The 12243-nt window shown below is 40.1% G+C and overlaps 1 protein-coding gene across 3 annotated transcripts in view; it reads right to left on the reverse strand.

Moving 5' to 3' along the window:
* Positions 1-12243, reverse strand: part of LOC136885434 (NAD(P) transhydrogenase, mitochondrial) — a 151317-nt gene that overhangs the window by 101735 nt on the left and 37339 nt on the right. For all 3 annotated transcript variants that reach the window (XM_067157984.2, XM_067157986.2, XM_067157985.2), the window contains one exon: positions 2330-2452. In XM_067157984.2, the coding sequence (XP_067014085.2) occupies positions 2330-2452 (123 nt within the window). The remainder of the gene's footprint in view (positions 1-2329; positions 2453-12243) is intronic.

A 12243-nucleotide genomic window follows, 5' to 3' on the forward strand; every position in this document is an offset into this window, starting at 1 on the left:
GAGTATCCAAACCGTGTGCAGAGCAGTCTCAAAATTTCGGAAGGTTTGGTGCCCTCTCTTGCGAGAAATTGTTGCGCAACAGATGTGTGCACCTCTTACTCACTCAGGGCATACTGAAGCAGCCCAGCTCTCCACCATCGTTCGTGCGAGCAAACCCTTTCTCCAGACACCCTCACCAACATCCTGGCAAAGCCCCGCCTCAGAACTATTACTAACAGTGGCGGTACGTTGAAATTCTCATTTATATTTGATCAACTTTCGTAACTTTTACATCAAGTCAGCAGTGAATACAGATGTGGAGACTAGATTTGTCCATGTCCTTGTCCTGTGTTTTTCATGTTATTCCTTGTTTCTGCTTTCTACTGCTCCCTCTTGTCCTTGTGCTTATACTACTACAGAATCCACCAGAAAAATGTATGCATTCCTTACGGAACAAACTATTTATTATTTATTTGAAATATTGATCACACATGTAGTACTGTCTTCAGATAAGCATATACTTACATTAGATGTTCAAAATATTCGCCATTGACTGCCAGACACACAGAAGAACGATGAGCGGTCACCACAACTACGTCAGTCAAAGTTGCAATGGAAATCACTGCACATACCACTGTAATCTCCTGGCAAAAGACCTCCAGCACGAGTGGCTTACGTCAATAGACTATCTTTCACAGTAAAAATGAAACATAGTATGTCTTTTAGTGCTGGGAGTGTCCGAAGACATGTTCGGCTCGCCAGGTGCAGGTTTTTTTATTTGTCTCCCGTAGGCGACCTGCGCGTCGCGATGAGGATGAAATGATGAAGACGACACATACACCCAAGCCCTGTGCCAGTGAAATTAACCAATGATGGTTAAAATTCCCGACCCTGCCAGGAATCGATCCCGGCACCCCTGTAACCAAAGGCCAGCACTCTAATCGTTTAGCCATGGAGCCCGACATGTTTCACAGTTCTCGACAAGTAGAAGTCCATAGGAGTAAGATATGGCGACTGTGGGAGGGAACTCAATGGACCCTTTTCGTCCAACCCAATGTCCCTGCAGATTGTCATCCAGGAAAGTTTGTACTGCTACATGGTAGTGTGGTGGCACACATCCTGTTGGTAGAAGACCTCATCGTCAGCTCCATAAAGCGCACGTATAGCTTGTAAAATTAATGTACGTAAAATTTCCCAGAACTTCTCCAGTGACAGTATCATCAAAGAAACAGGGTTTTACTAAGCCCCTGGATGATAGTCCACACCTGACATTAACCCTTAGTATGTAGACTGCCTTGTCCACATGAACGTGGCCAGTAGACATAGACACGTCGATTCTCTGTTCCAGTAAATTTGAACTGGGCCTCATCAGACTACACAACCTTCGTCAGAAAGTGTTCATCTTGACTTACCATTTGTAGGTATCATTCACAAATTTGCAGTCGATGAGCAGGATCATCATCATTAAGCACATGCAGTAAACATGGGAAGTACACTTCAAAATTTGGCATAAACTTGTACTGCTAATCCCCACTTCCCGTGCACATTGCGTAGAGAAGTAGCAAACCTTTCCAACACGAGAGCCAACGAAGCTGTATGCGTTCTTCCCAATCTTCCACGAGTCTCAAACGTATCAGTAAAGCATTTAATTGTTCAGCATATTGGAAGTTCTGTTTCAAACTCCCTCCTCCACCGACATTGCACTTCTCAAACCACATAAACCACTCAGAATGCATTTTCACTGCTCCAACATAAACAATGCTCCAGCCATTTTGTTCTCCTACTATCATGATGCATGTACCGACATCTATTGGGCAAAAGTCCAGCTCCATGGCTCACTGGTTAGCATGCTGGCCTTTGGTCACAGGCGTCCCAGGTTCGATTCCCGACAGGATCAAGAATTTTAACCATCATTGGTTAATTTCTCTGGCATGGGGGCTGGGTGTGTGTGTCGTCTTCATAATCATTTCATCCTCATCACGACGCGCAGGTCGCCTACAGGCGTCAAATAAAAAGACCTCCATCTGGCGAGCCGAACTTATCCTCGGACACTCCCGGCACTAAAAGCCATACACCATTTCATTATTGGGCAAAAGAACATACAACATACTGGTACTTCAAAACAATTGACAATGTCAATATCCCGATACAGTCTGACAAGGAGTGTATACGTTTTTCTGGTGGACTCTGTATGTGTTCCCAATTATGTTCATATCTTCTCTATATGACTTAACTGATTAAGCCAGTGTTCAGACAAAATAAATTTTAACTCAGGAACCTACGTCATACAAGATATTTTCTTAGTATGATAGCGTTGAAGAGAGTAGGGAAGATTCATGCAGCCACCTACCTGCAAAGAACCTTGGGAAGTGACTGGCAGCTTCAACGACAGCTCGGTAGCCTGAGATGTTGGCCATGGAACTCAGAGCATCAAACACTTGAGCTCTTGAGATTCGTGGTATGCAGTCCATTGCTGCAAAGGAAATCAACAAACATTAGACTTAAACCAATGGCATTATTCAACACAAATATCAAACACTATATCCAAGCATACACCACAATTACAGTCTTTCACTGTTTAATCAGCAAGCTTACGTTACTGAACTAAGAGCCTAAACATTCCTCCACTGAAGTTGTTGGTATCATGGTAAAATGGGGATATTTAACATCAAGTTACAGCCTAGAGGCAGAAGTCCATGAGACCATATAAAAATGAGATGGGAAAAAGGCAGAAAACAGACCAGAGACTGGTAAAATTCTTTAAAATAGTTTTCACACCAAAATAAAACAGCATATCAAGTACTGTCTATATAGTACTATAACAGACTTGTACTGTATAACCAACAGTCTTCTATACACCATGGCGATGCGCTTGGAGTTTTTCCTCTTTGAACAAAAAACCAACGACACTGTCTGGCAGATGATGAGAACTGTTCCCTTTCACGAGACTTACCGTCACTTACGATGTCTACTTTGCTTACAACTTTACTGTTGAGGGCAAGCACACCCCGTGAAAACCAATATAACTAGTCGTCCAACCTAAAAAGTGTACAGCTTGAACTTAACCTTGCCTACAATTGCATAAAATACTGGTGCAGAAAAATGCTCGAAAACTCCTATATTTAACTGCTTAATATCCTTCCGTTAAACACCTATCGACAGGTGCATAACAAACATTCAAGGAAACATAAGGGAAGAACGTGTTTTCATAACAAGTGCGTAAATGACACGGCTGATAGCACTTAACTCATCCGAAATAAAGGATGAAATAAATTATCATTTATTTTTAATAGTACAGCAGAGTCTCGATTATCCTACCTAAACGATCTGATCACTGAAAATGTCTGATAATACAGAATAACTTTGAAAATGAACTAAAACAAACAGGAAGGCTGTACTGTATTACTAAAACAATGACATGTTTTACAGTACTCTATTTATTGAATTATCAACTCAATTGTACAGTATATGCAGTATTGAACAAAAACATTCCAAATGTCTTACGAAAAGAAACTTGTCAACAATGTCTGCTTGCCTGCTGATTCACGTTTTCGACGAAAAATCAACACCTCCGTTGCACTTGCTTTTGGCTGTTGCTCAACGTTGGTTAATGCCGTTTCCAATGCACATAATCCTTCACTGTGAGTCATCGTTTCTCCTTTTATTTTTGCAATGCCTCCTTCTTCATTATCCTCATATTCGTTAGCATTCACAAAATAATATTAGGGTCAGTTAGTTCAAACAGCTGATCTTGTGCACACCACTTACTCACATTTTCAGTCGTAGCATCCTCACAGCCAGGAATGCAATTCAGTAAGGGAACAACGTTTTCCATGTCTTCTTGTAATACCTCCTCTCAATCTTCAACCTCGCTCAACAATATGTTCCAAGATTTTGTTAATGTCATTGTTTCAACTTCTTCCCAAGACTGTGCTATCCAGCATGCCACGTTGAATCGTTTTAACTTTTCTATCACATCGTTGCCGTTGTCCATTTCCTCTATCAGGGATGAAGGGAGTTTCCTCCGATATTTCCTCTTCAATGTTTCCAGAACACCTTGGTCCATTGGCTGGCATAATGATGTCACGTTAGGAGGGAGGACCACTTCTAGGTTGCTCTTCATTTGGGAGTGATGGAGCACTGTCTAGTAGAAGAAAAGCTTTCCTAGGGAGATAGTTTAAAGCTAGAAATTTTTCTACATCTGGATTAAACTGTGTAGAAAACCAGTCTTTAAAGATGTCAGCAGACATCCAGGAAGCCTTCTGATTTGTGTAATGGACTGGAAGAGCATTAACAACTTGCTTTGCTGATCATAAGCAATTTGCTTTTAATTTCCCAATAACATTACTGCAGGCAAGAACAGTAACTCTTCCTTTACTACATTTGTAGCCAGCTGCAGAAGTCTCGGCTTGGGCTGCGAGAGTTTTTGATAGCAGCATTTTGAAATTTAGCCCAGTCTCATCACAATTAAAAATCTGATCACTGGTTAATCCTTCAGCAAGAATTATTTCTTGATATTCCTTTTTTTAATTTCACAACCTCATCAGATTTAGCCGACAGTTTTTCTAGACAGATATTAAGCTGCCTAATGCCATACCGTTTTTTCCACCGAACAAGCCACTCAGTACTGGCAGTAAAATTAGGGCCCCCTTCATTAAACTCCTTCTGGAAATACACTGCCTTTTCTTGCAGAATGGGGCCAGCCGCTTACTCGCCATACTCGCAGAGGATATGAAAACTATAAACATCCGTACCCTACCAATACTATACTACACTGAACAATGACTGAAGATTTGCTGCACCTGTCCTTAAGAAAAGAAAAAAGAAAAAAAAAAAAAGAAAAGAAAAAACCGATCTTACTGTTAGCAGTCAAGCCAGTGCTTGTCCAACGGTTGCACCCTCCACACCAGGTGTCCCCGAATTTAGTCTCCACCAAAAGTTCAAATTAAGTCTAACAGTGTCAGATAACACGGAATGTCAGATAAGCGAAGGTCGATTGAGCGAGACTCCACTGTAGGTACAGAAATCAAATTCAAATGAGATACTTCTCAAGATACATCGATGTGCACCACCGATTTCAGAGGTTAGTTTGTATATTCTCATGTCTGGTTCAATTTCAGAAAGGATTTTTCCACGTAAATGTATAGCAAGAAGGTTACCATTTCTCTACTGGGACTTGAAATATGTTATCTCTCAGATGCATGGTTAAGTTGGATGGTTGCCTAGTTGTACTTCCTCTTGAAACAATAATCATCACAATATAAGTTACATGATACTCTTTGAGTAAGAAAACAAACTTTTTCCAAAGAAGCTTCTGCAGTGATATTACCATTTTTAACCTTAGCTGAGCGTTACACGTGTTTATCCAGAACTTTTCTGCTCCCGTGAGAGAGCAAAAGACTTCCTTATCCGGAATTTTAAATTACGCGCTTTTACATTCATATTTTAGATTGTGTTTGTAATATTAGCCAATAGATGTCAGGAGTGAATACACAGAGCCCTTAGTTATGCTTAACACAGGGATTTGGAATAAAAAAGAAGAACAATTTAACTGGTAAGCGCGACTTCCATAGTGATGTTCTTTTCAGAAGTGTGTTGACATTGCAAATATTCATGTTTTGGCTATTGTATACATTACATATATATATTAAAAAAAGGAATTCAAAAATAGTCTGAAATAGAATCATAATTTCTGGATAGTGGTGATGATTACTCAAAAATGAGCGATAATGGGTGAAAAAGTGAAAAAGATGCAAGTGACATGTATGTTGTGCTCACACATGAATTATGAAGTAGGCAAGAAAGTGAATTACAACCAAGTTTTATGAACGTAAAATAAATGTAGAGTGTTTTGACGTTATTCAAAACTACTGTGTGGCATGCCTTATGCCACTTTTGCATGAAAACAGGCAGTTGAGTATTTATTTCTTCCAGAATAAACGGGTACCTGCAATCTATTTGGATAAAATTAGGTATGAGCTTCTTATTTATGCTAAACTACTTATATTTTCAGAGAGTCTGTGTTTGTTAACAATGAAAATAAAATCACGAAAATTAATTACATGCACAATCAAAATATAATCCGCTTGACAAGGGTTAAGAATGAAACTGAACATAAATTTTCACACAGTATCAGAATTAAAAAATAACTAATGAGTAAGCTGTAGTATGGAAATCATCCACAAAAATGTAAGTTTTGAACAAACTGCCGTTTCATACAGATATGTTTCTATCTTTCATCACTTTTATGAAAAATTGGATATAACAACAATCCACCATAGCAAGTACATTTTTTGCAGTTATGAATTCTTGCTATAACAGACTTCTACTGTAGTTAGGAAAGAATACAAACAGACTAAGAGTGATCTGAAAGAAAGAACAATAGGCTTAAGTATGTGGAAGCAATACTAGAAACAATAAGAGGATATGGAAGTTTATATAACATCTTTCATCATAATGTTTTCTTTAAAAATGCATTTTATTTTTTTTTTGGTTAGTGGCTTTACGTAACACCGACACAGGTCTTATGGCGACGATGGAATAGGAAAGGGCTAGGAGTGGGAAGGAAGCGGCCGTGTCCTTAAATAAGGTACAGCCCCAGCATTTGCCTGGTGTGAAAATGGGAAACCACGGAAAACCATTTTCAGGGCTGTCAACAATGGGATTCAAACCCACTATCTTCCGGATGCAAGCTCACAGCTGCGCACCCCTAACCGTATGGCAAAAATGCATTTTAATGGGAATGCTAATGATACTGCTTGTAGAGAAACAGAAGATGAGGTTTAGACAAGATTCCACACATGGAAAGCCAAGTTCCATGAATTCAAGCTCAATATCTGTGAGACTAAAACAATGGTGTAGGCAACTGAATTGGTCAACAAGCATGCATCAAATTAGCAGACCTTAAGATGGAGATTGTGGACAGTATCAACTACCTTGACAGCGTAAGTCCCAGGGTAAATATAGCCACAAAAGATGTCATGAATATAGTGTGCAAAAGAGTTCCCAAAAGATTCCAACACCATATTAACCTATTATATAGGCAAAGAGAGATGCCTCAAGACTGCAGGCACAAGAGATGAAGTTCCTGTGGTCCCCTATCCAGAAGAGCACAATCGATAAGTTGAGGAACATATACAAATACCATTGTAAAAGATCCACCAATTCAATACATTATCTGTTCAGATAAAAGTTATTACCTGACAACAAATACTAGTACATGTTTCGTCCACTTAGTGGACATCATCTTCAGTTAATACCACCAGTACTAAACCACTTACACTGAATTGAAGTGATGCGCCGAAAAGGGATCTAACCGACATTTTTTCTGAAAGTGCAGTTTCAACAGAATAAGGATCTATATGGACGTTCCTGCATAGTGGCGTAGTCATGTGGAAGAATTCGGAACTGGTTGCTGTGCTAGAGGGTGGAGAATGTCTGTCTCCCGTGGAAAATGGATCTAACTGCAGTCCAAGATGGCTTTCTTGCAATTAACTCATAATAGAGATTTTGGCAGTTAGACCCATATTCGGCGCATCGCTTCAATTATTAATTAAAAAGAACAATGGTATTAAAATCCATGGGGAGACTAGTGCAAGACCCATTAAAATATAGAACGCAACATCAAATTAAAAATATGTACAGAAAGTGCATCTATCAAGTCTTAAAACATCAGACATATTACTGGCAAGCTAATCACTAAAGCCTTACAATTGGGAACATGCATCATTTTCAAAAATATTTTTTTTGAAAAGTACACCAACGAAATAGTACGTAAACGTATTACATTGTGGTATGTTGCCTTGTTTTCTACCATTAAAAACATATTTAATAGTGCCTTTCCGCAAGGCGAGTGAAACGGCCTCTGACGTAAGCGGCGCGCTGTGACGTCACGATTCAGTACCGCATGGAGCTCTACCAGCCGTTGTGCATCAGCCGTTGCTAACAGCCGATTGTTTATTATTCATGATCGCGAATAACTTCGAAATGACAGAAGAAACGTTCAAAACAGCACAGTCAGACAATCTACTATGTGTAGATGTCATCATTCTTGAAAAATGTGACTTTTGTGGCCGCAGAAATTCGCGGATAACAAGGAAGTTTGTAAGTGGCGTCTTTTATATACGTGGAATGTACTGTAACCCATAGTATTAGGATAACAACGAACCTGGATAGATATCACATCACTTTCAACATTTCCTTCTAGACTGATTCCCCTATTAAAGAATAACATTACATTTTCGGGCTTTCAGCATTAGTAAAGTAAGAAATCGGATTTCAGCACTAACATAAACATATAGGTAGCATTATAGTACTAGTCCGCTTCTGTGGTGTAGTGGTTAATGTGTGTCACTCCCGGAGGCCCGGTTTCGATTCCCGGCTCTGCCACGAAAGTTGAAAACAAATAGTACGAGGGCCGGAACGGGCTCTACTCAGCCTCGGGAGGTCAACTGAGTAGAACGGTTTCGAATCCCACCTCAGCCATCCTCGAAGTGGTTTTTCGTATTTTCCTACTTCTCCTCCAGGCACCTAAGGCCACGGCCGTTTCCTTCCCTCTTCCTTGTCTATCCCTTCCGATCCTCCCATCCTCCAACAAGGCCCCTGTTGAGCATAACAGGTGAGGCCGCCTGGGCGAGGTAATGGCCCTCCTCATCAGTTGCATCACCATACTCAAAGTCTCACGTTCCAGGACACTGTCCTTGAAGTGGTAGAGGTGAAATCCCTCGCTGAGTCCGAGAGAAAACCAACCCTCAAGGATAAACTAATTAAGAAAGAAAGAAGGAAAGAAAAAAAGATCATAGTACTATAGAGCTATAATCTATCATTCCCCCCCCCCCCAAAAAAAAAATATTTATGGTTGGGACAACTGGCCTACCCACTTCGGGGCCTATGAAAGAGAATTAAATATCTTTGTGGAGGGAAAAAATTAAACATGATAAAGATAAATATGACTTCATCTAGTTTTCACAAGTCGGGCTGAGTGGTTCAGACGGTTGAGGTGCTGGCCTTCTGACCCCAACTTGGCAGGTTCGATCCTGGTTCAGTCCGGTGGTAGTTGAAGATGCTCAAATACGTCAGCCTCGTGTCGGTAGATTTACTGGCACGTAAAGGAACTCCTGCAGGACTAAATTCCTGCACGTCGGCGTCTCCCAAAAATCGTAGAAGTAGTTAGCGAGGCGTGAAGACAATAACATTAATTACATTTGGCTTTTAACAAGCTGAGCATATCAGGAAAGGAAAGTGTCCTGGTGACATTTTAGTCGCTCAATACAGGAATGTCTTTGGGTGCTGTGACTTTTACTTTTTTTTTTTTTTTTGCTGTTTGCTTTACGTCACACCGTCACATATAGGTCTTATGGCGACGATGGGACAGGAAAGGCCTAGGAATGGGAACAAAGCGGCCGTGGCCTTAGGTACAGCCTCAGCATTTGCCTGGTGTGAAAATGGGAACCACGCAAAACCATCTTCAGGGCTGCCGGCAGTGGGGTTCAAAACCCACTATCTCCCGGATGCGAGCTCGCAGCTGCGCGCTCCTAACCGCACGGCCAACTCGCGCGGTATTTTTACCCTTCGGTTTATTGACTTGGCTTGTATAACCTAAAACTTTGGCTAAGTAGGATAATATTTTAAACACCTACATCACTATTTTCACCTGTGTGCAATTATGTTATTTATTTCATTAATATTATGATAATTATTATAATTGAGCATTGTTAACTTATAAGACCCCCAACAGACAAGCATTGGTTTTGTGTAGAGTTATACGTTTGTTAAATTCACGTTGTTTCCTTTCATGATGTACACGCCTATTCTTTGTTACATTATAGAGTATTTAGATATAGCCTAAATTTCTTTACCAATTAAGCTCTTCAATAAAGACATACATAACTGTCCCATGCCAAGATATATTGGTAGAATTAGAGCTGTCAAAATGGTCCATAACCCCTTTGATTTATTATCTTGACATGGATCACCCAAAACATAGGTTAGGTTTGGAGAATACTTTAATAATCAGCATTATTTAATGCACTGTTTATTACTTTCATATTCCAAGATGTAATTGAAGCATTTAAATAAAGCATCATACATTAAAATTTAAACTTTTACCACTAGAACAGCTGACATGGAAAAGTGATTTGAAAATTCAAACAAATTCATCTTACGTTAAAATCTTCAAAAAAATAAACTGTAGACTTTTCCGATATATCACCAGCATTTCTCCGGCTCGCCAAAATCAATTTCTGCCTAGTTTTAGCGTCTTTGGAACGTTTGGTATGGTATGGTATGCGATGTGCTATTGCACATCGGAACTCTACACCATTTATAAGTTTTCTGCCTCACTGTCTGCGCAGGATTCATTTTAAGTCTAAAATATACCACTCAGATTATTATCCAATGTATAGACCTCGAATTTAACCATACCAGACACTAACATAAAGTAGAAATACGCGAAGTGTATCCTGCTTCTCACAGCACACTATGTGTTATTTCGTCTGCTAATTCAGTCAACCTGTACGATGACGTCAGACCAATGAGATCGCGTGCTTGCGTGACGTGACATTTTCGTAGATTTTTATCATGTTTGGAGTTATTATTTGTACATTCTGATCACATTTTTGAATTCTGCATGAAATTTTGAATCAGATTAGCATATTTTTAATTAAAACCCCGGATCATGCATGTTCCCTATTGTTGTTTGATGCATTGGTTCACAAAGTCTTGATGTAGTGAGAACCAAATTACGTGTCACATATAACAAAGTGTGTAGGAACGTTTAAAATTGGGATACAAGTTGCTTTACGTCGCACCGACTCAGTTAGGTCTTATGGAGACAATGGTACTGGAAAGGGCAAGAAGTGGGAAGGAAGCGACCGTGGCCTTAATTAAGGTACAGTCCCAGCATTTGCCTGATGTGACAATGGGAAACCACTGAAAACCATCTTCATGGCTGCCGACAGGGAGTTCGAACCCGCTATCTCCCACATATTGGATACTGGCCGCGCTTCAGCGACTGCAGCTATCAAGCTTGGTAACAACGAAACAAAAAAACAAAATTGGGATAAACCTCCTCCTGTGGTGTGGATCAGTCTCATTTTTTATGTTGCGGTGAACTTCAACAGGGAACCATTGAACCTTTTGAATACTGATATCTTGCTAATGACAACCACTTGTAACATGTAAAACGTGTGGCCCCATTGGAAATTCTCAGGATGGTCTGCAGCCTTGTTAGAATGCGACTGTTTCTCTGTCGTGGAGACAATTTTTAACTGAACAAATAGTGTAATGAATTAGTGGATCTTTTACATTTGTATCTGTATATGTTTAGTGACGTCAATACGGAACCAACATGAGACTTTTGATATGTAAGTTGAGGAATGAGGAGGAGAGGCAACAAGTTGGGATTAAGACATCAACACATTCATACTCTGCTGGTTCACGATTAGGATGGAGCCTATCAGAACAGCCCAAATGAACTTGGTAAGAACAGTAAAAAGAAAATGACTGGACAGAAATGTTCACGATTGACACTGCAGCTAGAAGAAGGATACCAGACAATGTCATGAAGAACAAGAAATACATACATATATCCATGACATTAGCTATTATAGGTATTATTCTAGCCATTATAATTTACAAATTTTTAGCTATTAAGCATGATAGCATAATGCCAATTGTGCTGAATAATTAGCCATTGACACTAGGAAACTTCGAGGGGCATACTGTATTGTTTTACACTGTATTTTTTGTATGTCTGGGTATGGTTCACATTTCATAACAACACTGTCAGCGTAGGAGCAGACAACATGGAAGACAACCGTCAAGGACAGCACTATACGACTTGGTTCCTGTGGAAAGAAGGCGTGACCATCGCAGAAATTCATTGGTGCTTGGTGGCAGTCTGTGGAGAACATGCATTGTCACGGAAAACAGTTTACAACTGGGTGGAAGGTTGGAAAACAAGGCTCATGGTAATTGAGCCATGTCTCATCACCAGTTACAAGCCTAGCCATGAAGTCTGGTGGATCTTGATCAAGACGTTGCAAAAAGTTCTCTGCACACGTTCACACGCCTCTGATTTTCATCTGCAGACAAGAGTCTAGGCAGCCACGTTAATGACACTTACCCCAACTGTAAGTGGTCGTGCACGATCCTCTGCAGGGTGTTTCGGCTGATTCCCATGGCTGCCTCTATTTCCATAAATGTGATGCATTTGTTTCCTTGGATGCCCTTTTCGACCCGGGCAACGTCCTTCCAGAACTGGTT

This window comes from Anabrus simplex, chromosome 14 (assembly GCF_040414725.1).
Source record: "Anabrus simplex isolate iqAnaSimp1 chromosome 14, ASM4041472v1, whole genome shotgun sequence".
Classification (NCBI taxonomy): domain Eukaryota; kingdom Metazoa; phylum Arthropoda; class Insecta; order Orthoptera; family Tettigoniidae; genus Anabrus; species Anabrus simplex.